Source organism: Ipomoea nil, unplaced genomic scaffold (genome assembly GCF_001879475.1).
Source record: "Ipomoea nil cultivar Tokyo-kokei standard unplaced genomic scaffold, Asagao_1.1 scaffold0688, whole genome shotgun sequence".
NCBI classification, from domain to species: domain Eukaryota; kingdom Viridiplantae; phylum Streptophyta; class Magnoliopsida; order Solanales; family Convolvulaceae; genus Ipomoea; species Ipomoea nil.
In genome coordinates, this window is record NW_017617116.1 from 1,940,994 (window position 1) to 1,968,822 (window position 27,829).

At 35.8% G+C, this 27,829-nt stretch overlaps 5 protein-coding genes across 6 annotated transcripts; 2 read left to right on the plus strand and 3 right to left on the minus strand.

Annotated features, from left to right (window-relative positions):
• The first annotated feature begins 285 nt into the window (after window positions 1-285).
• On the plus strand, window positions 286-1,842 carry LOC109175707 (RING-H2 finger protein ATL16-like). Its single transcript, XM_019325040.1, has 2 exons — window positions 286-1,414; window positions 1,745-1,842. Exon 1 carries the CDS (start codon window positions 434-436, stop codon window positions 1,391-1,393), a length of 960 nt encoding a protein of 319 aa, XP_019180585.1. The 5' UTR covers window positions 286-433; the 3' UTR covers window positions 1,394-1,414; window positions 1,745-1,842.
• A 2,451-nt stretch (window positions 1,843-4,293) lies between these two features.
• LOC109175405 (RING-H2 finger protein ATL16-like) lies at window positions 4,294-5,303 on the plus strand. The gene has a single exon (XM_019324668.1). It carries the CDS (start codon window positions 4,368-4,370, stop codon window positions 5,301-5,303), a length of 936 nt encoding a protein of 311 aa, XP_019180213.1. The 5' UTR covers window positions 4,294-4,367.
• A 4,818-nt stretch (window positions 5,304-10,121) lies between these two features.
• Window positions 10,122-13,173, minus strand: LOC109175702 (1-aminocyclopropane-1-carboxylate oxidase homolog 1-like). Its single transcript, XM_019325030.1, has 3 exons — window positions 12,537-13,173; window positions 11,154-11,475; window positions 10,122-10,493 (listed from the first exon to the last, which is right to left on the minus strand). Exons 1-3 carry the CDS (start codon window positions 13,067-13,069, stop codon window positions 10,245-10,247), a joined length of 1,104 nt encoding a protein of 367 aa, XP_019180575.1. The 5' UTR covers window positions 13,070-13,173; the 3' UTR covers window positions 10,122-10,244.
• Window positions 13,174-13,513: 340 nt separating this feature from the next.
• Window positions 13,514-26,248, minus strand: LOC109175698 (1-aminocyclopropane-1-carboxylate oxidase homolog 1-like). Of its 2 annotated transcripts, none has more exons than XM_019325025.1 (3): window positions 25,635-26,248; window positions 25,231-25,552; window positions 13,514-13,784 (listed from the first exon to the last, which is right to left on the minus strand). In XM_019325025.1, the coding sequence occupies exons 1-3, from the start codon at window positions 26,183-26,185 to the stop codon at window positions 13,527-13,529; spliced, it is 1,131 nt and encodes a 376-aa protein (XP_019180570.1). In that variant the 5' UTR covers window positions 26,186-26,248; the 3' UTR covers window positions 13,514-13,526. The 2 variants fall into 2 exon arrangements, with proteins under 2 accessions (XP_019180570.1, XP_019180571.1); XM_019325026.1 differs by lacking the exon at window positions 13,514-13,784 and adding an exon at window positions 24,755-25,150 and having other exon boundaries at window positions 25,635-26,245.
• Window positions 16,466-19,280, minus strand: LOC109175704 (1-aminocyclopropane-1-carboxylate oxidase homolog 1-like). The gene is made up of 3 exons (XM_019325031.1): window positions 18,651-19,280; window positions 17,504-17,825; window positions 16,466-16,789 (listed from the first exon to the last, which is right to left on the minus strand). The coding sequence occupies exons 1-3, from the start codon at window positions 19,181-19,183 to the stop codon at window positions 16,541-16,543; spliced, it is 1,104 nt and encodes a 367-aa protein (XP_019180576.1). The 5' UTR covers window positions 19,184-19,280; the 3' UTR covers window positions 16,466-16,540.
• Window positions 26,249-27,829: the final 1,581 nt, after the last annotated feature.

A 27,829-nucleotide genomic window follows, 5' to 3' on the forward strand; every position in this document is an offset into this window, starting at 1 on the left:
TTTAGTATCATTATTCACGTATAACTTTAGGTTACAATGTTGATTAACACTAGAATCAACAATATCATATACAACAGAAAACGATATACCTAGTATGTTGTAGGGTTGTAGTCCATACTATTAGATATTCAACTGAAACGAATATTAGGATCACACACACTAAAATTAATCATATTAGTATTGAATAGGATTTCGAAGGTGATAAAATACTAAATCACACGTACCCATTGTGATGTACAATGACATTTCTCAAATATGTAATAAAAACTTTGTTTCCTTTTACACTCAAGCCGCACTTAAAAACCCACATATACACGTATTTATGAACTCCACGCAACAATGATCCATGAACATTGCTTAAAATTATAATGAATGTTGCGCACAATTGTAATAACTCCCCAATAATACATAGAGGCTCGGCTCAGTTCATCTCATGGGTGATCTTAGCCAAGAACCACAACTCGTTTCACCGGCGGCGGCGGCGGCTCCTCCTCCTCCTCCCACTCCATTCTTCGGCGTTCCAAGGCATTCTCACGCCGCCAGTTTCCCCATCACGGCCGTCGCCATTATCGGAATTATAGCCACCGGCTTCCTGCTACTCAGCTACTACATCTTTGTGATCAAGTGCTGTCTCAACTGGCACAGAATTGATCTTCTCAGGCGATTTTCCGTTTCCAGAAGGCGCCGTGTCGTCGACGACCCTTTCTCGGTGTACTCCCCGGCGGGGGAAATCCGGCGAGGGCTCGACGAATCCACGATCCGATCGATCCCGGTTTTGCAGTACAAGAAAGGGTCAGACAGCAGGGAATGCTGCGTTTGTTTAAATGAATTTCAAGAAGGTGAAAAGGTGAGAGTTATACCAAACTGTGGCCACCCTTTCCACATTGATTGCATTGACGTTTGGCTTCAAAACAACCCAAATTGCCCACTTTGCAGAAACCCAATTTCTGCACCCAAAGATCCATTTTTCTCAGACAGGGATGAAGACTATGTTGTCATTGAAATTGGGCAGGATAATGGTATATTTGGTACCTGTAATATTATTCCAGGCGAGCTATCACCGACTCTATCCATTAGCCCATCTCCCATCCCGAAATTTCCAGAAAAAGCGTTGAAATTACACAGCCAAAGCTTGGGGGATGAGTGCATTGATATCTGCAGAGAAAAGGACGAGCGGTTTGCAGTTGAGCCCATTAGGAGATCTCTGTCAATGAGCTCCGCCGTGGACCGCCGGCAGCTAGCGAGCCAAAACACCGTTCAGCGGCAAAGGCTCAACCGGGCCGAGGTTAGTAGTAGTGAAGGTAGCAGTAGCAGACCTAAAAAGTTATGTTTCTCCTTTGGACATAGAAGGGGATCAAGAAGCTCTGTTATACCAGTTCACTTGGAGCCTTGATGCATAGTGTAATTAATATATATAATGGTCCTGTTTGGTAAAATGGCTGTTAGTTGATAGCTGTTTGCTGTTAGCTGATTGTATTAATTAGAGAGTATAAATAGTTGATAACATTAGAAAAGTGTTTGGTAAATTAGCTGTTTGCTGATAGCTGTTTGGTATAATTTCTTTTCTCAAAAAGCTAATTGAAAAAGTTGATAGGAGTAGCTTTTTTAATTTTAGCCTTTTGGAGTTGCAAAAAGCTAATTAACCAAACATTTATATTGATATTTTAACTAAATCAAACAATTAATAGTAATCAAATAAGTCAAAATTGATCTATAGGCAAATTTTTTACCAAACAGGGCCAATATATAATTTTTATATAGTGGATCTTAGTATTTGATCCTACTTAATGAGACTAATTCAATAGAGTTTGGGTCGGGTCTCATTTGAACTCGAAAGTTTTCTTAAAAACATTGTTTTAGGAGTTCAATTTCATACTTATGCATATTGTTAACTTTTTGTTAAGTTTTGTATGTAGATATTAAGATTTTAGACTCATTTAAAGTATATAATTGTTGTTTTTTTAAATGACGAGATAAATGTGCAATCATTATTTGAATTTTGAAAGTAGGCACATAAAAGTTATTTATTTATTTATTTTTAATTTTATAGTTCATAGGTGATCATTGTCTTTGGATTATTTGTGTATGGGGCAGGACCGCAGATCCAATTAGACTTGTCCTCCTATGATTATGGTCCATCCTCACAATAAAGACAAATTATATCATGCACCGTGGTGCATAATGAATTATACACCGAGCTTTTCTAAACAACGTCGTTTTGTTTAATGAAAAGAAACAGTACCCATTTCGCTCTGTTTCGTAAAATGTAACTCTGTTATTCAATTTCATTTTGTATACACTGCAGTTTCATTTCAACACAACTACAACTTCATTCGATATTTATACACTCAAATATGTTATTTAATTTTATTTTATATACACTATAATTTCATTAAAACACAACTACATTATCATTTCGATATAACTACAGTTTCATTGCACAATATACACTCAAATATGTGAAATGTTATTCAGTTTCATTTTATATATACAATGCAGTTTCATTTCAACACAACTACAGTTTCATTTCAATTCAATTGCAGTTTCATTTGATAATATAAAAATAATACATGAGGCAGTGTTAGTTTAGATACACTGTAGTTTCAATTGGTGATTAATACACCAAACATGCGCACTCCGTTAACTATAACGGCGCGCCATTTCTTTACTTAAAAAAACAGCCTCATTTGTGTAGAGTTATGGGGGTGGGATCTACTAATGGTTACCAAGAAGCATGGTTTAGGAATGTATGTGGAGATAAACTCAAACGTTGAGGTGAAGGTGATTCAATAAGGAATAAGAAGACGTCTCGGTTCATAGTCTCTTTTAATGTATTATAAGTAGTTGGTAAATCGTATAAAATTGGATTCGAATTTGAAGGATTTTAACACACTTACGAAAGACAATAAATGTGTCCATCATAGCAACTATGGATAATAAGTTGGTGGTTGGGGTTTGGTAAATTTTGATAATTATGTACCTTGTTGATCTTTTTAGATCATTGTTATTTCTTTTCCATTTTTGTATTTTTGACGTAAAATAAACAAAACAAAAAATCTTGTCATATATTTTGCACAAGCTACGCATATATGCATAGGATATGACAAATGTTCACTAAATCAAATTGAGCTATATATTCTTATATATTAGTAATATATTTCTATAGCAAGAAAAATGATATCTACCAAATAATTTTTTAATAAATGTTATACCATTTGACAAAGCTTTAAAAAAATCACAAATATTATATTGATCATATACTTATAAATTGGATGATTCATCACAAGTTTACTAAAATAGTAACATTATATAAATTGTCAATTGGCATAACCCATGCTACATTACCCACAAAATTTTCACCAAAATTTTTATCATTTAAGCATTTAACACTGCCTTATATAATAAGGTTTAAAGGTGGTTATTGTGATTTTGTTCAAAGTGAACAGATCTCTTGTGCGTATTGACATTTGGTCCTGTTTGTTAAGTATTGAGTCATCGTGATTTATATTCTCCCAAATGCTCTGTCAGGGTATGAGACCCTTGGAGTTGCGCATGCAAATTATGCTGTGGAAACATGTTCACCATGCGCATGGTGAATACAGGGGTAGATTCATAATTTCTATGTTGTAGATTCATAATTTTGTGTTTTCATTTGTTGTTAACGACGTTTCTCTCTTCGCAATCGCATTATTTCGTCTTCGCAGTACATATATTATGAATCTACAGTATAGAAATTATGAATTTACAGTACGGTATAGAAATTATGAACCTACAGTATAGATATTTTGAATCTACAGTATATAAATTATGAATCTACAGCTTAGAAATTATGAATTTATCATGTGTTCACCATACACATGGTGAACACAATTCCATAACATAACTATTGTTGGAGTTGGGGATTTAACTTTTTGTGTGAAGTAAATGCTTGATCGTAGCCCAATTAAGAAAGCCTTAATGACGTAAATATCAAATATAGATCGACTCACATTAGTGTCTTTTATCAACCAATTAAATTCCTCTAAATAAAGTCAAATTCTCCCATCCAGAAAAGTATTACTCCGTATTTTTTTTAACCAAACACAAATTTAGAAAAGAATATTTAAAAGAGTGACTAAATTATACATAATAATTTTCTTGTCCAAAGTAAATGAATAGTAAATCTAAGGATATAGGAAATATTTTCATTTTAAGATATACACGATTCTATATTTCTATCTAGTATTATTACTAACTTAGCAAACAGTGTCAATAAGGAGTATAAAATTTTTGAATATATATAATGGCAATAACATTTTTTAATTGACAATCTTATGCTCCTTTTATATATATCACTGTATTATAGCCAAAGTTGATAATCTCCTCTTATGGATCTCAGTAGCCATGGCCGGAAACTTTTTTCTCCAATCCCAACTCCTCCTTCATTCTCTACCTCGCCGCCGCAATCTGGCCGCGCCACCTTCCTGATCACGGCCACCGTGGTAGTTCTGGCGTCTTCTTTGCTTCTAATCAGCCTCTACGTGATCAAGTGCTACAGCAACTGCCGGAGAATCAGCCGTTTACGGCGGTTTTCGTTCTCCAGAAGGAGCGGCGGCGGCGTGGATGAGGGTTTTGTGCTGAGCTCGCCGGACGTGGTGAACGGAGGAGGACTGGAGCGATCGGTGATCGAATCGATCCCGACGTATGAGTTCAAGAGAGTTGCAGGAGAGGGGAATTCATCGTCGTGCGCTGTGTGCTTGAACGAGTTTCAGGGAGGGGAGAAGCTGAGAGTTATACCGCACTGCGGCCATGGCTTCCATATCGAATGCATTGATGTTTGGCTTCGTAATAACGCCAATTGCCCAATCTGCAGAAACTGCATTTCCTCGTCGGCGATTTTTTCGAACCCCGGCGGTTCTACTGGCGATTTCACGGCAGCCGGGAGTAATGGAGACGACGACGGCGTTGTTATTGAACTTGATGAGGATCTGTCTCCCACACCGAAATTTGAGAGAAAAAATCGGAGAAAATTCAGGCGAGTTACCAGCGTTGGGGATGAGTGCATTGACATTAGGCAAAAGGATGAGCAGTTTGCGGTTCAACCGATCAGGAGATCTTTCTCGATGGACTCGGCGGCGGACCGGCAGATTTATTTGGCGGTTCAGAAGGCAGTTCAGCAGCAGAAACGCCGGGAAGATGAGATCATAAGTTCCGGCGAGAGTAGCAGTAGCAGAATTAACAAGAAGTCGTTTTTCTCTTTTGGGTATGGACGAGGATCAAAAAATTCAGTTCAAACTGCAGGTTCATTCGGAACCTTAAATTAGCTTTGACGTCATAATATAATTCTTGTTCTTCGATCTTTTGACTTTTTAGTGATTATTATCATTTATGTTCTGTACACTGATCTGACGTTTGCGTTTTCTGAATTGAAACTGAAATAATATTAGTCCGATCCGTCCCAAAATGGAAAAAACATGAAGACACGCACGCACTGTGCATTGAACATGAATCTTCTTTCTGTCTCTCAGTACATGGATAAGATATTACATGCGCCACTTCAATGTATCACAATCTTCAATTCATATCTTGTCTCTCTGTCAATCCATCCAAATAATTAAGGAAAATTTGTATTTTTGGTCTTCAGTTATACTCATAGTACAAACTTGGTCCCAAAATGGTCTCTCGACTATAGCTAAACTCACAAATTGGTCATCAACTTTCAATTTCAACCAATTACGTCCTTAACTTTGCAATTTTGACACGATTGGTCCTCCATCTATTTGACCGTTTGTTGACCATGATCGACGATCTCTAGAAGAACCTCCAGCTCTCGTCGGAGCACGTGGAGGCCTCCAGGATGACGTTGCACCGGTTCGGAAACACGTCATCTTCTTCGCTCTGGTACGAACTCAACTACATTGAATACAAAGGGAGGATGAAGAAAGGCGAACAGATTTGGTAGATTGCTTTCGGCAGTAGATTCGAATGTAACAGTGCGATCTGGAAATGCAACCGGAACCTTAAAAAACCGATGATGGACCATGAAATTACATATATATTCTCAAAAATCACGGTCAACAAACGGTCAAATAGACAGATGACCAAATTGTGTTAAAATTACAAAGTTAAGGACTTGATTGGTTGAAATTGAAAGTCGAGGACCAATTTGTGAATTTAACTATAGTCAAAGGACCATTTTGAGTATTTACTCTTATATCTTTAACCTCTAAATTATGAATGGAGTAACGATTTTAGTCCTTAAAGGACCAAATCATCCACTTTATTATGTGACAAATTGGTGGTAAAAGTAATCGCCAAGGGACTTAAATCATGAACTAATTAAGTTTGTACTAGGAGTATAATTAAAGGATCAAAAATGTAATTTTTTCAATAATTAATTAAAACATTGAATTCCCTTTCAGAAAAGTAAATTTAAATTACAGTATCCTACTGAATTAGAAATAGGCCAAATAGAAACTCATATGAATAGCTTAACTAGTTACAGAATAAAATTTGTCACAAGAAACTAATAATTCTTCTCATATAGTGAATCAAATGTCCTTTTAGAGAAAACATTGAGATTATCTATTTATTAGAAGATTGAATCTAGCCGATGTCTGCAAGCTAAGCGGTTCGTTGCAGTTAGGATAGAAAGAGGATATTGCATTTATGATATTACGAAGATAAGATATAGATCAGATGTGATCATGCAATTAAATTATTTCTTAAATAGCAGTAAATGCAGTTTCCGGCGGAAGGATTATTAGCGATATATGTGATAATTATATTCAGATAATTTTAATTTTATGATGAGAATTGCTAATTTAGTCCATGAATTATTGGGCAATAGTGGATATTATATTGTTCTTGGGTTATAGTTATTACCACTTTTGGTTCGTGAGTTGTCAAGTGGTGCTTTCAATTCTTTTATTAATTAACAAATCTGATCTATTGAAATTTATTACGGAGTATTATATATTCTTCAAAAATCTTAAATTGTGTTTACAAATAGGAAAAATAACCCCATTTTATGAAAAACTAGAGAAAAGGATGGAACAAGAATTTGTACAGGTAGTTTTTATTATTGATCAATCGTTTTTATAAAGTACATGGAGGGATGTATTTATAGAGATATAAGAGATATAAGGGATCGATAGTCCTAATTAACTAGAGCAAGATTGGTAGAGTTACAATAATATGCAGAGATGGAGTGAGAATCTTAAAGCTAATAAACACAGAGCCCTAATATGCTCCCTCAACTCCTCAAGCTTAAGGTTCTCTAGAGAGAACATTGAGATTGTCCTTTTATTAGAAGATTGAATCTAGCAGTGTGAGTGGTTTGATGGAGATGTCTGCAAGCTAAGCTGGTTTGTCGTAGAGGTGTAGTTCACTTAGCTTGTAGCTCCTTTGATGTTACTTTGTCACGAACAAAGTGGTAGTCTATTTCTACATGCTTAGTTTAGGCATGAAAAACAGGATTTGCACATAGATATGTAGCACCAAGATTGTCACACTAGAGTTGAGGTGCTTTTGCTACTGTGAGTCCAAGTTCACGAATGAGAGTAACTAACCATGTTACTTTTGCTTAGACATCTATCATGACTTTGTATTATGTTTCTGTTGAGGATTTACCAATTGTCTTTTGCTTGCAACAAGCCCAAGAGATTAATTCTTTTTGCCAATGAAGACAACAAAACTACTAGCGGATTTTCGGTCATCAGAGCACCCCGCCCAATCAGAGTACGAGAAAACATGGGTATCTTCATAGTCAAATTTTGTAAAATGTAGTGCATAGTCTATAGTCGCATCTTATAACTCGTTTGAGTGCCACCCAGTGCTCAGTGTTTGGAGAGTGCATGAACTAACAAAGTTTGTTGACTATAAAGGAAAGATTACGACAAGTGATGGTTAGGTATTCAAGTGTTTCAACAAGCCTATGGTACTGTGTAAGATTTTCATATGGTTGACTTGTGGTTGTTGCACTTAGCTTACTATTAACTAAAATTGGAGTTGAGATTGGTTTTCATATGGTTGAGTATTTCAATCATATACCTTCTTTGTGACAGGATCATCCCCCCCTTGCCGTTAACAGTCTCTATTCCCAGAAAGAAGCTCGGTGGTCCCATATCTCTTATTTTGAAGACATTAGCTAGCATGTTTGTAATAGAAGTTAAGAGGCCTTTGTCACTACCCATTATTAATAATATATCATCAACATAAATCAATAAATAAATATTAGTGTTAGCCGCTGAATAGATAAAGAAAGACGACACATTAGTTTTTGAAGCCTTGAAGCTAATTGAAAGTAAACGATCATAAAGACATTTGAAACACACACGAGGTAGTTGTTTCAAGCCATAAAGTGATTTCTGTAGTTTTCAAACATGATTAGGAAAATCTTTGTCTATGTACCTTAGTGATTGCTTCATAAAAGTATTCTCACTTAGGGAGTCATTCAGGAAGGTATTATGAGCACCAAGTTGGTGGATTAACCAATTTTTGGTTATTGAAAGAGATAAGAGAAATCTTATTGTAGTTGGCTTGACCACTTGATTAAAAGTGTCAGAGTAATCTTTTCCTTCAACTTGATTGAACCCTTTGGAAACAAGTTAAGCCTTGTAATGTTCAATTGATCCATCAGCCTTTCCCTTGACTTGAAAAAACCCACTTGCATCTTATCACATTCATATCCCGTCAAGTGGAACTAGTTTCCAAGTGTTCTTGTACAGTAGGGCGTTGACTCTTGGTCCATTGTTGTTTACCATTCAGAGCTCTTCACAGCTTGAGGAGCAGGTGGGATCAGAATTTTCTACACATGCAATCAATGTTTTATTACCTGTAAAGCCATGAGTCATGTGGCGAAGCACCATAGGATTTGTTCATTGAGTCGGAGCTAGTGGTTTGCGCTATGGGGGGTTTCGAAAGAACAACATGAGGATGCTCGAGGTGTGGATCCCACAGGGGGGAGGGAGAGGGGGGGGGGGGGGGGGGGTCGACATGGCCAAGTTTAGGAGTTGTCACGATTGTGCCCCTTTATGTCTTGGTGACATGGTAGTGTCCTTTTGTTGGTAGTGCGATTTGCTCGGGGCATTGACAACAACCCACGGTAATGTATCTCAAACACAAACAAGAACCCATGGAGAAGTATTTGTTGCACAAGGGATATTGGTCCAAAATGACAGCCCAAATAATAAATAAATACACTGGTGGAAATTATGAAATTTTTGACCACCTGAAAATGATCTTAAATCAAGTTGAAAGCAAAAAGTGGTCGGAAATAGCAACAAAGATTTTTCCGGATACAAAAATGGTCGGAATACGGCTTTCGACTTGATTTAAGATCACTTTGAGGTGGTCGGAAATTTCATAATTTTCAGCAGTGATAATACATACTATAACCATAAGGAATGGACTAGGAATCAAACCTTAATGTATGAGTTAGAGGCTAGGACCAGAAACCATCAAGCTTGGGAGGTTGTTATAATCTAATGGATGATCTTTAAGGAGAGACAATGGTGCCTTATATAGTGTTGAAGGCCTTCCAGATGATTGACAAATGTACGGTATTGTCTAGTCTTCAATCTTGGTCACACACGTGTCACCCACCACCTCGTTTCCAAGTTCCCAGCGATCTTCACATGGATAAGTAAAGTATCGTGCTTTTTAATACATGAAATTTGAGTAACTTGGGTGGTTCTTAGTGTTTATGTTGCTTTGTGAAACTTGTGGGTTCAATACCTCATGGTAGCATTTCCTATATTACGTAGTATTTTGCACCAAACTTCCCTTTTTAACTTAGCCCAATAGATTTTCATTATTTTTGTTCGACCAACACCTCATAAATAAAAATAGACACCCCATTTAGACTAAGACATTCCCAATAAAATGGACCCTAGGCACTGCTGGAAATTATGGAATTTTCGACCACCTGAAAATGATCTTAAATCAAGTCGAAAGCTCTTTTGGTATCCGGAAAAACCCTTGTTGCTATTTCCAACCACTTTTTGCTTTTGACTGGATATAAGATCATTTTCACGTGGTCAGAAATTTCATAATTCCCGCAGTGAGGTCCCATCAATAATTTATTTAACAATTAAAATGCTAAATTTATAAAAAGAGAAATTAAATTTATAACGCATAGATGATTGAGATGTTAAATGTGTGATTTTCTAAGAATATTAACACATACTAAAGTTTGAGTTTAGGCAACGTAATGATGTATCAATTTCATGGTGGTACAAACATAACCCATGATGGGATTTTGGTCACAGCCTGAAAAGTTGAAGACCAGACTCATTAATAGCCCTTCCAAAGAACTTATTCAAGTATTCCGGCACCGTAAATTCCTTGTACAGCGCCGGAGTTCTTCCTTCCGATGTGAGCTCTTTGATGGGACCGTAGGTTGTCGGAGGCTCAACAGCACCACGGAAGAAGGATGCCACTGAAGTTCTTGGTGCCTCCTTGTTAGCAATCACTCTATGCATAGGGCTCACAAACTCATCGTTCGATAAAATCTAAAATCCAAATCAAATTTCATAACATTAGTACATATAATCTTAATAATTTAGACCAAACGTGAGAAAAAGTGTGATTTTAACCCTTCAATTATTAGAGTTTAGTCGTTTTAGTTCCTGATTATTATGAACAAATGTGACTATAAGTTGTGATTTTGCCACTTTTACTAATATATAGTTTGAAGAAATCTCAATATATAGGACTGAGACCTAGAGAAGGTCTACAATGTTTTAACTCTTCAATTATTAAGGTGTTATCTTTTTAATTTCTAACTATTAGCCCTATTTGGTAAAATAGTTGACCTATCAATCAATTTTGACTTATTTGACCATTATTAATTGTTAGATTTTGTTAAAAAAAGCAATATAAGTGTTTGGTTAATTAACCTTTTGTAACTCCAAAATGCTAAAATTCAAAAAACTGCTCAAAAATAGCTTTTTCAATTCACTTATCAACTAACAGTTAATTTATCAAACACTTTTCTACAACCAGCTAATGTTATCAACTAGTTATACCCTCTAATTAACCCAATTAGCTAACAGCTAATAGCCATTTACCAAACAAGGCGTCCTTAACAAATCCGTCAAAATTGCAACTTTGATAATAGTTAAAATCATACTTTTCCCTAAAAACATCGTTAATGTCACGATTAAGCAAACCTGGAGAAGGTCTCCGATGTTTATGATGAGGGCTCCTGGGACGGGTTCCACGTTGATCCAAAGGTTGTCGTGCAAGACCTGGAGAGCCTGGATTTGGTCTTGTAGTAAAATGGTTAGAAAAGCAGGGTCGGTGTGCTTGGTGGCGCCTAAAGTTAGCTCCGGCTGCGGGCACGGCGGATAGTAGTGGCACACCAATGTGCGGCCTTTCGCACACTCTAGCTCGTTCAAGTAATTCGGTTTCAGGCCCAAAGCTTCTGATATTAACTCAAATACTATTTCTCCTAGCCTTGTAACATGAGTTATGTACTCCATTGATGCATTTCTGAAAGTTTTTGAAAAATGGTCGTAATAATTATTTTATATTCATTGATTAGCTGTTAGGAAAAATAATAATGTGGGTGTAGAAAATCACAGCGGAAATAAATAATCAAGAACTCCAAGCATGTATATGTCACTTGGGTGGCTTGGGTCTTAAGATAAAACACAAATATGGAGTAATTTGAAATGTTATTTTGAATTAGACATATAATATAAATGTCAGAATTTATTACTGAAGGCACATAATATATTAAATTGTGAATGTAATTTGTCATAGCATTAGTGAGTGGTGGTTCCTAACCTAAGTTTTATTCAAATAATAAAATTTCTATCCAACTTAAAATAATAATTTATTCAACCGCACCATGTTATTTAGGTTACGTTATTGTTAACCAAGTCTAAAACTTTAGGTGGAGTACTATGTAAAATTACATAATAAACAATAGTTGGTGAATTAATTTCACTTCTGATCCTACGACTTTTTAAGTTCTATCATTTTCGGTGCATAATGTTAAAATTTATCAATTTTAGTGCTAATTTTGTTATTTTTATTAGTTTTGGCCATTTCACCCAAATCAACGGCGAAATGTTAAAGGATTTTATACTTTTAGGGGTAAAATCGTCATCTTAAGAAAAGATCTTCAATATTTAAATAAAATCAAATCTGTAGGTGTTTAGTCGATGAGAATAATGAGAAAAACGGACAATCAAATCTATAGATGTTTGGTAGATGAGAATAATGGGGAAGACGGACAGAAAGTAGACACAGATCTAAGAGATTTATAGCGTCGACGATTAGTAAACTCTTCTTTTTCTCTGAATATGATTTTTATTTTGTTTAGATATTGAAGATCTTTCTTTTGGGAGTTTGGGACGATGATTTTGTCCTTAAAAATATAAAATTGACAACATTTCACCGTCAATTTGTCCGGAATGATCAAAATTGAAAAAAATTTAAAGTTGTGCATTAAAAGTGATAAGATCTCAAAAGTTGTGAGAAAAAAGTGAAATTAATTCATATTTGGTCTATGTAAATAAAATTGTTATACAAAAATGAATCATAACCTGCAAATTGCTGGTAAGTCTTCCGGTTCAAGATTTTGTGAAGCCGCCATGGAAATGGTCAACGTGTCTCTCCAATTCGCAGCGCGTGACTGAAACAGGTCAATGTTGCTCGAGTATTTCACCCGTCTGGTCCGGTCGCGGGAGTAAAACGTTTTCTTAATCTCACCGTCCTGTTCGTGAAACCTGCGAATCCCGTCGATCATTCCGTCCAGGATGCCGGACGGGATCCCGTGATTGGTCACCAGAAAAATGCCCCACTCTCGCGACGCCTCTCTCACTTGACCGACGATCTTCTCGCGCTGGTCCTTGACTCCGATGCCGGCGAGATCTATGACGGGTGGTCGGAGATCGTCGGACGGACACTGCAGGCTCAGCTCCTCGACAAGCTCGTCCGCCGGCCGGACGAATATTTTTGGGATTTTTTGGATTCCGGCGTCGATTAGGCCTTTGACTCCAGTTCTTGAATCGTCGAAAGCCTCTAACTCTTTTGCTCGATCATAATCGGGAGACTCTGTGTATTCAGACAGTTCCATTCTTGGAAGTTTTCCAATTCTTGTTGTTCAGTTAATCCAAATCCACTCTCTAGACTCTTATCTCACAACTTTATTTTAAAAGTTTGACTATAAGACAATATAATCAAGATATATTTGAGATAAGATATATACTTGACAATATAATATTCAACGTGAATTTATGAATAATTTTCTAAAGATGCCGTAAGGACCCAAAACTTTGACAAATTGGGGTTTGATGATAAAGATATCATAGGTGGTTACGTTACATTGTTAATTAGGATCCACGTTACCAAAACTCATTATATTTGATAGGATCATAAGAGAATATTAGACTTTGCTCTTCAAGCATCCGCCTAATTAACAATGCTAACCATCCTTCCAAGTTGGCTTAAGTATCGACAGTGTGAGAATTATGTCCTGGACAAATCTCTTGCGTACACTAGTATCTGACCCTGCTTTTATTTATCCACTAGTTTTACAACTTGAAATGCGAAAGCAAAGAACTTCCATCAAGCCCTTTGTTGTACCTAACCATTAAAACCTCATCCATGTTGGTCTCCCGGTAGATTGTCGGCTTTTCTTCTGATAACAACTCTTTAATTGGACCATAAGATTTTGAATCATTGCCTCCCTGAAAATGCATTCTTAAAAAACTTACCACCGAGATTCTGGGACCTATCTGTTTTGCCAGCACTCTGTGATGAACACTTTTCAACTTATCATTTGTGAGAAGCTGCAGAAACATGTAAACCAATATAACCACAATAGAAACAATAATATATGATATTATATGATTTAATTTGTACTATGAATTAATTTAGTTGTGTCTTTTTACTTGCCTGTAACATATCTCCAATGTTTACTATCAATGATGAACATCAACCCATTGTGTCCATACCCCATCATAATGTATAGTCTATAATCGCTTTGACATATCTTAGAGCTCGTTTGAGTGTCACCCAGTGCTTAGTGTTTGGAGAGTGCATGAACTAACAAAGTTTGTTGACTATAAAGGAAAGATTAGGACAAGTGATGGTTAGGTATTCAAGTGCTCCAACAAGCCCGTGGTACTGTGTAGGATTTCATATGGTTTATTTGTGGTTGTTGCACTTAGCTTACTGTTAACTAAAATTGGAGTTGAGATTGGTTTTCATATGGTTGAGTATTTCAATCATATACCTTCTTTGTGACAGCATCATCGCCCCCTTGCTGTTAACTGTCTCTGATCTATTCCCAAAAAGAAGCTCGGTGGTCTCATATCTCTTATTTTGAAGACATCAACTAGCATGTTTGTAATAGAAGTTAAGAGGCCTTTGTCACTACCCATTATTAATAATATATCATCAACATAAATCAATAAATAAATATTAGTGTTAGCAGCTGAATAGATAAACAAAGACACAGTAGTTTTTGAAGCCTTGAAGTCGATTGAAAGTAAACAATCATGAAGACGCTTGAACCACACATAAGGTGGTTGTTTCAAGCCATAAAGTGATTTCTGTAGTTTCCAAACATGATTAGGAAAATCTTTGTCTATGTACCTTAGTGATTGCTTCATAAAAATATTCTCACTTACGGAGCCATTTAGGGAGGTATTATGAGCATAAGTTGGTGGATTAAATAATTTTTGGTTATTGAACGAGATAAGAGAAGTCTTATTGTACATGGCTTGACCACTCGACTAAAAGTGTCAAAGTAATCTTTTCCTTCAACTTGATTGAACCCTTTGGAAACAAGTTAAGCCTTGTAATAATGTTCAATTGATCCATCAGCCTTTCCCTTGACTCGAAAAACCCACTTGCATCCTATTACATTCATATCCCCGTCAAGTGGAACTAGTTTCCAAGTGTTGTTGTACAGTAGGGAATTGAACTCTTAGGCATTGTTGTTTACCATTCAGAGCTCTTCACGGCTTGAGAGTAGCAGGTGGGATCAGAATCTTCTACACATGCAATCAATGTTTTATTACCTGTAAAGCCATGAGTCTTGTGGTGAAGCACCAGAAGATTTGTTCATTGAGTCGGAGCTATGGGGGTTTCGAACGAACAACATGAGGATGCTCGAGGTGTGGATCCGGGGAGGGGGGGGGGGGGGGGGGGGGGTCGACATAGCCATGTCTAGGGGTTGTCACAAGTGTGCCCATTTCTGTCTTGGTGGCATGATCATGTCTTTTTGCTGGCAGTGTGGTCTGCTCTGGTCATTGACAACACGAACAGGAACCTATGGAGAAGTATTTGTTGCACAAGGGATACTGGCCCAAAATGACAGTCCAAATAATAAATAATGCATACTATAGACATAAGGAATGGATTAGGAATATAATAATAATGCTACTGCTAGGAATCGAACCCAAGTGTATGGGTTAGAGGCTAGGACCAAAAAACCAAGCTTGGGAGGTTATTATAATCAAAGGGATTTATCTTGGGGAGACAAGAGTGCATTATATAGTGTTGAAGGCCTTCCGGATGGTTGACAAATGTACGACATCGGCTAGTCTTCAATCTTGGTCGTACACGTGTCGCCCCACCACCTGGATTCCAACGATCTTCATATGGATAAGTAAATTATCCTGCCTTTAATTTTAATACATGAAATTTGAATAGCTTGGGTGGTTAGTGTTTATGTTGCCTTGTGAAACTCGCGGGTTTAGTACCCCATGATAGCATCTCTTATACTATTTTGCACCAAACTTCATTTTTTACTTAGCACAATAGATTTCTATTATTTGGCAATTTATATCGTGCACCGCAATATGCGCCCTGGTGCAAAACGACGTCATTTTGTACTTTTTTTTTTTTTGGAAATTCTGCTTTCCGTGTATTGGCTGTTAACTTCTTAAAAAAAATCTCATGTTTCGAAAATGTATATTTGTATAACAAAATACACACTCTCTTTTTTGAAAAGATAATACACATAATCTAACATAATACATAATACACATAAACTTTTAACATAATACACATAAATTCCATGTTTCAGATGTACATAATTGTATAAAAAATGTACATAATTGTATAAAAAACTATACATAATTGTATTAAAAAAATGTACATAATTGAATAACATAATGTACATAATGTTATAATATAATGTACATAATTATATAACAAAATACACATACACTATGTTGCGTCAACTCTCCACGCTACTTAACAAAACAACGTCGGTTTGGGAGGCGCGAGGCGCACAGTGCTATGTACGCCGTTGTGCACGGTATAACGATTGTCATTATTCTTGTTGGGCCATCACCTCATAAATAAAAATGAAGATCCACTTAGACTAAATTTTTTCCAATAAAGTGGATCCTATGGTCCCATGTCGCCATCAATAATTTATTTAACAATTAAAAGGCTAAATTTAAACGATTGTGATGTTAAATGTGTGATTTTCTAAGAATATTAACACATACTAAAGTTTGAGTTTAGGCAACGTAACTAACAATGTATGAATTTCATGGTGGTACAAACGTAACCCATGATGGGATTTTGCTCACAGCCTGAAAAGTTGAAGACCGGACTCATTAAGAGCCCTTCCAAAGAACTTATTCATGTATTCCGGCACCGTAAATTCCTTGTACAGCGCAGGAGTTCTTCCTTCCGATGTGAGCTCTTTGATGGGACCGTAGGTTGTCGGAGGCTCAACAGCACCAGTGAAGAAGGATGCCACTGAAGTTCTTGGTCCCTCCTTGTTAGCAATTACTCTATGCATAGGGCTCACAAACTCATCGTTCGATAAAATCTAAAATCCAAACCAAATTTCATAACATTAGTCCACATATAATCTTAATAATTTAGATCAAATATGAAAAAAAAAAAAGAGTGTGATTTTAACCCTTCAATTATTAGGACATCCCCATTAAGGTGTTCATGCACAAATTTTAAGAAAAAGTAGATGATTTGGAAAAAAGAGAAAGGAGAGAGAGAAGATGTGAGGTTGTTCAGTTATAATGAAAATTTTGGAGAGATAATGAGTCCCACATTAGGGAAGAAAGTTGCACCTCACGTGAGGCGCAACTCTCGCGCCCAGGCCAACATGGGCGGGTAATTCTTTTATTTTTTTGTTTTTGTTTTTGTTTTTTTTTTTCAGATTTTAATTTTCTTTTTCTTTTTTTCGCCCCCTCATTTTCTCTTTCATAATCACAACTGTAAAATCTCCTCAAAATATTCACACTATTGAGGATGCCCTTAGAGGTCAGTCATTTTAGTTCCTTATTATTATCAGCAAATGTTAGTATAAATTAGTTCAAATCCTTGTAATTTTGTCACTTCTACTAATAGTTTGAAGAAACTTCATTAGTAGTACTGAGAAAGAACGTAACGTATAGAATATTATTTTGGGATAAAGTATAAATAAATCACTAAACTATTTGGAAAACAACAATTAAGCCTGCTATCGAACTTAAATAACCCACAAATAAGTCATTGAACTCGGAAATGACACGATTAAATAAACCTGGAGAAGGTCGCCGATGTTTATGATGAGGGCTCCGGGAATGGGTCGCACATTGATCCAAAGGTTGTCGTGCAAAACCTGGAGAGCCTGGATTTGGTCTTGTAGTAAAATGGTTAGAAAAGCAGGGTCAGTGTGCTTGGTGGCGCCCAAAGTTAGCTCCGGCTGCGGGCACGGCGGATAGTAGTGGCACACCAACGAGCGGCCTTTCGCACACTCCAGCTCATTCAAGTAATTTGGTTTCAGGCCCAAAGCTTCCGATACTAACTCAAATACTATTTCTCCTAGCCTTGTAACATGAGTTATGTACTCCATTAATGCATTTCTGAAAGTTTTTGAAAAATGGTCGTAATAATTATTTTATATTCATTAATTAACTGGTAGGAAAAAAGTAATGACCTTTTACCCCTCAAATTAAGGGTCACTTAACCTTAATCTGACGGAAGGACTAACATTAGAAAAGAATTCGAAAGTCTTCATCGCTTATTCCACATAAATCAAGCACAAGTGATCCTAATTAAGCACAAAATGTCTCAAAATTGATCCTAAAAAGTAACATTTTGTAATTATAAGTGTCTAAATTGTCTAAATTAAAAATCAGAGACCAATTAACCATTGCTGAAATTAACTCTATATTAAATTGTGAATAATATGTATGTCATTTGTCATAGCATTAGTGAGGGGTGGTCCCTAACCTAAGTTTTATTCAAATTTTTAAAGATCTCCAGAATATCTGAATTCCAACGATCTCAATAAGTAATAATAAAATTTCTATCCAAACTTAAAATAATACTCCATTCGTCTCGTTTTATGTGTCTGATTTGATTAACGATGTTTGACTAAAATTATTTTTAATCCAATTTTTTAAAATATTAAAGTTTGTATTAGTATACAAAAATTATATATTTTGAAACTACAGTAAAATACTATTAAATATAAAAAATTAAATTTAAAAATAAGTAAAAGAAATACTATAAAAAAATAAATAGAGAAGAAAGAGTTGATTTGATCCATAAATAGTAAGTATGAGAGATAAAATGGATGGAGTAATTTATTCCACCACACTATATTATTTATTTAGGTTATTGTTAACTAAGTCTAGAACTTTAGGTTTTATTAGTAAATTTGTTATATAAAAATTAATCATAACCTGCAAATAGCTGGTAAGTCTTCCGGTTCAAGATTTTGTGAAGCCGCCTTGGAAATGGTCAACGTGTCTCTCCAATTCGCAGCGCGGGACTGAAACAGGTCAAAGTTGCTCGAGTATTTCACCCGTCTGGTCCGGTCGCGAGAGTAAAACGTTTTCTTAATCTCACCGTCCTGTTCGTGAAACCTGCGAATCCCGTCGACCATTCCGTCCAGGACGCCGGACGGGATCCCATGATTGGTCACCAGGAAAATGCCCCACTCTCGCGACGCCTCTCTCACTTGACCGACGATCTTCTCGCGCTGGTCCTTGACTCCGACGCCGGCGAGATCTATGACGGGTGGTCGGAGATCGTGGGATGGACACTGCAGGCTCAGCTCCTCGACGAGCTCGTCCGCCGGCCGGACGAATATTTTTGGGATTTTTTGGATTCCGGCGTCGATTAGGCCTTTGACTCCAGTTCTTGAATCGTCGAAAGCCTCTAACTCTTTTGCTCGATCATAATCGGGAGACTCTGTGTATTCAGACAGTTCCATTCTTGGAAGTGTTCCAATTCTTGTTGTTCAGTTAAACCAAATCCACTCCCTACAAATCTTATCTCATAACTTTAGTTTAAAAGTTTGACTATAAGACAATATATATATATAGTTAATTACCAATTTGGTCCTCCGACTATTGCGAAACTACCAATTTGGTACTCAATTATATGTTTTACCAGATTAAGTCCTCAACTTTTTAATTTTTACCCGATTACGTCCTCCGTCCAATTGACTGTGACGTCTCCGTCTAAACTAAGCATAAACATGTAAATACACACACCTTCTTCTAAACTACCCATCTAGTCAGCCCCTAGGTAAACACAATGTGCCGCTCCGCTCTATTGGATGAACTTGTCCACGAATCGCTTGTCCGACAGCATCGCCACCATCAGGCGCTGCGTCTGGGTGGACACCAACCCGAAACTCGACATCTTCCGGGCGCACCAGACCATGGCGTCGTTGTAGAAGTACACTATCCCCCCGGAACCACTGGAACCCCATATCCTTGGAAAGACTGTAGACGATGTGAACGAGGTTGCGGTTGCAGTTAGGATTAGACTAATCCGCTTCTTCTTCCTGGATTATCTTGGCGATGCTGACGAATTCGGGCTGGGAAAACACGGTGGACGTGTAGATTTCGTCGCATTCTATGTGGATGTTTTTGTGTAGATTGTAGGCTGCTTCTAATGCAGCTCTAGTGATCTTGAAGTTGCTTGAACTGTCGCAGATGACTGGGTACAGCTTCACCCCATTTCCCCATCCCCAATCTCCTTTTTTTTTTTTTTTTTTTTTTTTATTGGTTTTGTTGCCGTGTTTGGCCTGAAGATGGATAACAAGGCGCTGTTCCTCTTAAGTAAGGGATCCCTTTTTAATTCCTGGTTTTAGGTAGTTCTTCCACCTTTTCAAGCAGAACTTAGCATCTCGGTTGAGGGGTGTGTTCATGCGCTGTGACACAAGGTGCCATTCTTTTGGCCCATACTATTTCACATATGCACGCAATAAAACATTCTCTCTTCTTCAGCTCGCCACCGTTGCTTCTGCTTCATTTCCAGGTGCAAACATCATTGCCCATCAATTCCTTTTTCATGTAAAATATGCTCCCCATCTTCTCCGTCAAAGTCAACAAATGGCCCATCGAATTCGCCTTCATGGATAACAACTCCAGTTTCACCATCGTCCACGACAAATACACTTTCTTCAGTGACGGATGAGAACAAAGTTCCGCTGCAATTTGGACCGTCGCAACGTACCGTGGGATCTACAACTTCGACGGCACGCCCAAGTTCATAATCGACTTCCTCGGAAAAGGCCGCGTCATCTTCCCGGTACCCGCCCAAGGCTCCGTGAAGATGCCGTCGCGGTGGTGCGTATTCAACGGCGACACCTGCAACATGACCAAAGTGGAGGAGCAATTACAATTCACCTGCACCTTCTCCGACATCCTCAATCTCTATTAAATATGCAATTCCATTCAACTAAGGTGTGTATTTACATGTTTATCCTTGGTTTTGATGGAGCGGTCAATTGGACGGAGGACGAAATCGGGTAAAAATTAAAAAGTTGAGGACTTAATTTGGTAAGAAATATAGTCGAGGATTAAATTGGTAGTTTTGCAATAGTCAAAGGACCAAATTGGTAATTAACTCCAATATATATATATATATATATATATATATATATATATATATATATATATATATATATATATATATATATATATATATATATATATATATATATATATATATCAAAATAGTTAATTCTCAAAATGGTCTCCGATTATAATATTTTTTCAAATTGGTTCCTTGACTCTTAATTTTTTCAAAGTGGTCCTCTAACTTTTGAATTTTAAGTTAACATGGTCTTCCGTTAGCTTTGGTATTAAGCTGGTGTTAAAATGAAGGGTAAAACTGAAAATTTAGGTTTTGCACTCCAATTTAAAGCAATCTGTGATTCCTTTCAGTAGTGTGTGCACATATTTTTTCAAATTAGATTTTTCTCTCCTAAATCTGAAATCAAAATGTGAGATAATCAACTAGAAGGTAAAAAAAAGTTCATCTTCAACTTCATCCACAAACTTTCCAATGCAAAGATTTCTGGCATGCATTCTAGGTTATTATCCCACATTTTAATTGTAGATTTTGGAAAGCAAGAACCTAATTTGAAGAAATACGTGTGCAGACTGTTGAAAGAATTACAGATTGTTTTAAATTGGAGTGCAAAACTAAATTTTCAATTTTACCCTTTATTTTAACACCAACTTAACGGCAAAACTAACAGAAAACCATTTTGGTTTAAGGCTCTGTTTGGCAGAGCTTATTTAGGAGCTTATAGCTTATTTTAAGCTACTAATAAGCTATAAGTTCTGTTTGGTAATGTTTCCAAAATAAGCTCCTAGCTTAAAATAAGAGCTTATTTTGGAACGCTATTTTAGGTAGCGTTTCAAAATAAGCTCCTAGCTTCCTAATTTTTATTCCATCTTTATCCTTATTATTTTAAAGAAATGACATAATTTACCATTCCCAATTAAAACTCCTTTCTCTTCTCCTTTATCCACAATTTTCACCGCAAATATTATTATTATTATTATTATTATTATTATTATTATTATTATTATTATTATTATTATTATTATTATTATTATGAGATTTGCAACAATATTGCTACTTTATTATGAGATGCTAGATCATGATTATGCTAATAATTTTATTTCAAAATGTTAATTTTTTTAAATACGAAATGTTAAATTTTAATATGTAAACAAACTAATTTAAATTTTATGAAGATGTCCTTTTTAGTCTTTTTACATTTATCAGTTTATCAACAAGTTAATTTTACCAAACACATTCAATCATAACAGCTCTTCAGTTTTTAGCTCCGAGCTTATAGCTTTTCAGCTTTCAGCTCATTTTCATCTTTCAGCTCCTAGCTTATAGCTTTTCAGCTAAGTTTGCCAAACAGAGCCTAAATTCAAAAGTCAGAAATAGGGATGTCAACGGGGCGGGGTGGGGGCGGGGGACATACCCCCCATCCCCTTCCCCGTCCCCATCCCCATCCCCGCCGGGGAATGAAAAATTCCCCCCATCCCCATCCCCACGGGGATTATTCGGGGACGGGGAATCCCCACCCCGTTAACAAGTTATAAAAAAAAAATAAAAATTAAACATTAAAAAACATTTAAATAAATAACGCATATATATTCATCCCCAACTCAAAGTTGTATTCAATATTTTATAATTAAACATTTTATTTAAAAATATGCATGACATACAATGACAAGAATACTTCTAAAATTATATATATTGTATACAAAGTACTACATTTGTGTGTGTTGTGTGGCAATATATATATATATCGGGGACGGGGCGGGGCGGGGAGAGTACTCCCCATCCCCGCCCCCGTCCCCGGCGGGGAATTCAAAATTGCCCCCATCCCCATCCCCGATCCCCTATTTCTGTTCCCATCCCCGTCCCCGTAGGGGCGGGGAATCGAGTTCCCGTCGGGTGCGGGTTCAATTGACATCCCTAGTCAGAAAACCACTTTGGCAAAATTAAAAGTCAGGGGACTAATTTGAAAAAAAATGCTATTGTCAGAGAACTATTTTGAGAATTAACTCATATCAACATAGATTTGAAATAAGATATATACTTGACAATATAATATTCAACATGACATAATTTCTTATTCTCAAAAAAAAAAAAAAAAAAAATTCAACATGACTTTATGAATTAATTTTCTAAAGATGCTGTAAGGACCCAAAACTTTGACAAAATTATCACACGTGGTTACGTTGCATTGTTAATTAGGATACACGTTACCAAAACTCATATTATATTTGATAAGAGAATATTAGGGGTCGTTTACTTCATTTCTCTGTTTTTTATTTTTAATTTTTCATTTTTCCATTTATCTAGTTTTCCTTCTTCATTCTTCCAGTTTTCCATTTCTCCATTCTCCAATTTTTCAATTCTCTATTCCTCTAGTTTTTAATTTCTCAAATTTTTATTTTATTACTAGTATTTTTTATGCGCCAATGTCCAAAAAATAGGTTCCCAATATTAGTCCTTTGTATTAAAATTTTAAATTTATTTAGATTTTAGATATTTAAATTATTATAAATAATAATAATAATAATGTAAAACATTTTTATAAATTTGATATTTATATTTTAGAAAAATAAAAAACATATAATTCTAATATATAATATATATTATTATTATTGAAGAATATAAGAAAAATATATGATGGATGTATGTGTATAGTAACGGAAGTTATAACGGTAAGAGTATGTTTGTTCAAAATATTGTATAGTACAACTTTTATTGCATAATGTATAAAAAAAAAAAACTTAACAAAAAAAACGGACATAAATGAAGGATATAACTTTCATTCACACTTATTATGTTTTTATATTTAGAAATACGATCATCCCCATATAGCATTTATACAATTCAACAACAACAACAACAACAACAACAACAACAATAATAATAATAATAATAATAATAATAATAATAATAATAATAATAATAATAATAATTTGTGTGCATAAGGATGAGGGGAAAAAAAGAAAAAGAAAAAGAAAAAATGGTAATAATAATAATAATAATTTAATTAGTACTAAATTGTGTGCATAAGGGAATGCATGAGCAGCACTGCAGCAGCCAACAAGGAGAAGAGTGGGACGCAGTAGGGGGGAACTCAAGGGCGCGTGTCTTGCCATTTCTTTAAATGGAGAAATTGGTTTTTTTTTTTTTTTTTTTTTTTTTTTTTTTTTCAAAATCCTAAAGAAATATGGAGAATGGAGATAGAGTAAGAATTTGGAAGAATGAATTTAGTAAACAAATTTTCTAATTTTTATTTTTTTATTTTTTCAATTCTCCAACTTTTCAGAAAATCTTCCATTTCTCCAAGTTAATAAACGACCCCTAGACTTTGCTCTTCAATCATTCGCCTAACAACACTAACCATCCTTCCGAGTTGGCTCAAGTCTCATCAGCAAGTGTTCAAATGTTATGATTTGTGCTTCAATTGATCAATTTGTTGACTTGGTAATCACAATGTTACATGTTCGGATCTTAGTGAAAATAAGACTGGCCTTTTTGTTTTGAGTTGGCAAGCTAGTTATGTACAATCTAGATTGGTTTACATTCTTTTAGTTCTTTATTAGCTAAAATCATAAGGTAAAATTTATCTAATGCACACTCTTAAATATTTCTTAACACCCTCGTGAGTCAAATGTTATTCACTTTAGAATGGTGCATTGTATATAGAATCTTATTTTAATAAGACAAGTAAGATTATTAGGTTGACGTACTTATTATGAAAGGTTGATATCACTTGATAATGAGATATTCTCAAGATGGGTTTTCTAATAGAAATATTCCATTTCTAAACAATTACCTTATTAATCACATGGTTACATATACAAACTAGTCCGTAATAACATCTTGTAAGATCAAACATTTACCACTATACCACAAGTTCGTTATAACTAGTAACGAAGATGTAATTTTATTTATTTTTTTAATTGCGTAGCAGTCAAGTCCACGATTTGATAGTAAGATATTTAAGTCGATTTTTTGAGCCGCAGCCCAACACATCTATTGAGAAAATTTATGCTACAACATTTAACCTTTGAGCACAAACATAAATCAAGAAAGGTTTCCTACTTATTCAACACGGGATTTTATGTACCCACTAGTTTTACAACTTGAAATGCGATAGCAAAGAACTTCCATCAAGCCCTTTGTTGTATCTAACCATTAAAACCTCATCCATGTTGGTCTCCCGGTAGATTGCCGACTTTTCTTCTGATAACAACTCTTTAATTGGACCATAAGATTTTGAATCACTGTCTTCCTGAAAATGCATTCTGAAAAAACTTGCCACCGAGATTCTGGGACCTATCTGCTTTGCCAGCACTCTATGATGAACACTTTTGAACTTATCGTTTGTAAGAAGCTGCATGTAGAAACATGTAAACATATATGATATTATACGATTTGTACTATGAATTAATTTAGTTGTGTCTTTTTACTTGCCTGTAACATATCTCCAATGTTTACTATCAATGATCCAGGCAAGAAAGGAACATCAACCCACACATCTTGATGCAGGACTTGGAGGCCACCCAGTTGATCTTGTAAAACAATACCCAGGAAGCCACTATCAGTGTGGCTGCTAAACCCTAAAGTTAAATCCGGTTCAGGGCATGGAGGATAATAATGCCCAATAATGAAAAGCCCCTCTGAACAACCCATTCCTTTCAAGTGATCTGGATCAAGCCCAAGAGCTTCTGATAACAATTCAAACAGAGTATAACCTAAACTCATCACATGTTCTGCATATTTGATCATGATGTCCCTGAAAGTAGAAAAAATAAATCAACACAATGGCTTGCATAAAACTTGATTGTAAAAGAGCAGAGCAGAAGAAGGCAATTAACCTGCAGATATGAGGGAATTCCTCAGGTTTAGGCGGATTGGGAGCCATGACACAGTAAAGACTGTCCCTCCAATTAGCTGTTGGTGCCACCAGCAAATCAAAATTGCTATTGTAAGTCACCTTCTTCTTCACATCACGTGAATGGAAAGGTTTCTTCGCCTCAAAGTCTTGCTCATGAAAATGGCGTATACCTTCAAGCATTTTGTCCATGACATTATCCGGAATACCATGGTTGATCACCTGGAAAAAACCCCAGTTTTCACAGGCATCCTTAATCATGTTAACAATTTCAACTCGTCTATTCCCCCCCAAGCCTTCAAAGTCTATGACTGGAATAACGAATTGAGGTGTAGCAGCATTAGCAGCTGAGTTCTTTTCCAGAATGGAGTGTTTGTTAAGAAATATCCGTGGGATCTTTGTCAGCCCAGAATCAAAGAGGCCCTTTACACCGGCTTTTGAATCTTCAAAAGCTTCAACTTCACTTCTCCTATCATATTCAGCCTGCATTATGCTATCTTCTTGAAGGTTTCCATTATTGCTTGTGTCCACCATTATATTTTCTTCTTTGGAATAATGCTACTTACTCTGTGAAGACTGAAACAATATTGGCTGAGACAACAATTAATTGATGAAACTAAAACAAAGCTCTGTAGTTTATATAAACTAACACGTACTACTTTTGGCAGCGTTCTTGAGTTGGTTGCATATGCATATCCTAATCAGATCAATCACATAAATGAACCAACTTACCAACCGACATAAATATCTTTTTGATATATAATAATAATAATATAAAGCGATAAGGTTACAACAAATTATGTGGCTGATAGAATTAGTTGTCTTCCCAATGCGATGGAAAATACAATTCACATGCAACCTTTATGAGTTTTTTTTTTTTTTTTTTTTTTTTTTTTTTTTTTTTTTTTTTTTTTTTTTTCACTTTGGTCCTTGATTATTTGAGTTACGTGACTATAATATCTTTTTTGAATTAGGTCTCGCACACTCCAGCTCGTTCAAGTAATTCAGTTTCAGGCCCAAAGCTTCCGATAGCAACTTAAATAGTATTTCTCCTAGCATTGTAACGTGAGTGATGTACTCCATTGATGCATTTCTGAAAGGAAAAAAAATGGTCGTAATAATTATTTTATATTCATTAATTAGCTATTAGGAAGACATAATGCTGGTGTAGAAAATCACATGAAAAATAAAGAATTAAGAAATCCAAGCATGTATAGCCCAATAGCCCCATCTACAATCGTTATGATGTGCAACCGTGTGCATGGTGCATACGGTTGCGAACGACGTCGTTTTACTATGGTGGAGTAATGGTGTTTTAGTGACATCGTTTAACTCCACCAACCAATTTTTTTTTTTTAAATTCTAATTGACGGGATTTCCACCATTTTCGGTGTGGATATATAGTTCACTAATTCTGATATATAGTTCATTAATTTTGGATACATAGTTCACTAATTCTGGATATATAGTTCATTAATTCTAGATATATAGTTTACTAATTCTGAATTTATAGTTCATTAATTCTGAATATATAGTTCATTCATTCTGAATACACAGACGCAGCGAACTGGCATAAGCCAAAACAGAGTACCAGTAACCGGTGTGGATATATATCGTTCACTAATTCTGGATATATAGTTCATTAATTCTGGATATATAGTTTACTAATTCTGAATTTATAGTTCATTAATTCTGAATATATAGTTCATTCATTCTGAATACACAGACGCAGCGAACTGGCATAAGCCAAAACAGAGTACCAGTATCCGGTGTGGATATATATCATTCACTAATTCTGGATATATAATTCATTAATTCTGGATATATAGTTCAAATTATGCACAGCATAACGCCATTAACAACAATTGATTTTTTTTATAAAGTTGGACATCAAAACGACGCCGTTTTTGCAGCAGTGTGCCCACTGTTGCACGACATAATTTGCCCCCCCCCCCCCCCCCCCCCCCCCCCCCCCCCCAATCATCTATCACTTGCAAGTGTTCAATTAACACATTGTTCTAAAATAAGATCTAATTGACCAGATTTACTTTTAAAATTGTGTTCCCTTAACATTTTCTCCGGTAATTGTTTCATAATGCTGACATGAAATTTAAATAAAAGTAATTTGATGACTTGTTTCGTTGTTGACTCATTCAGACATAGAGAAAACCACTACTT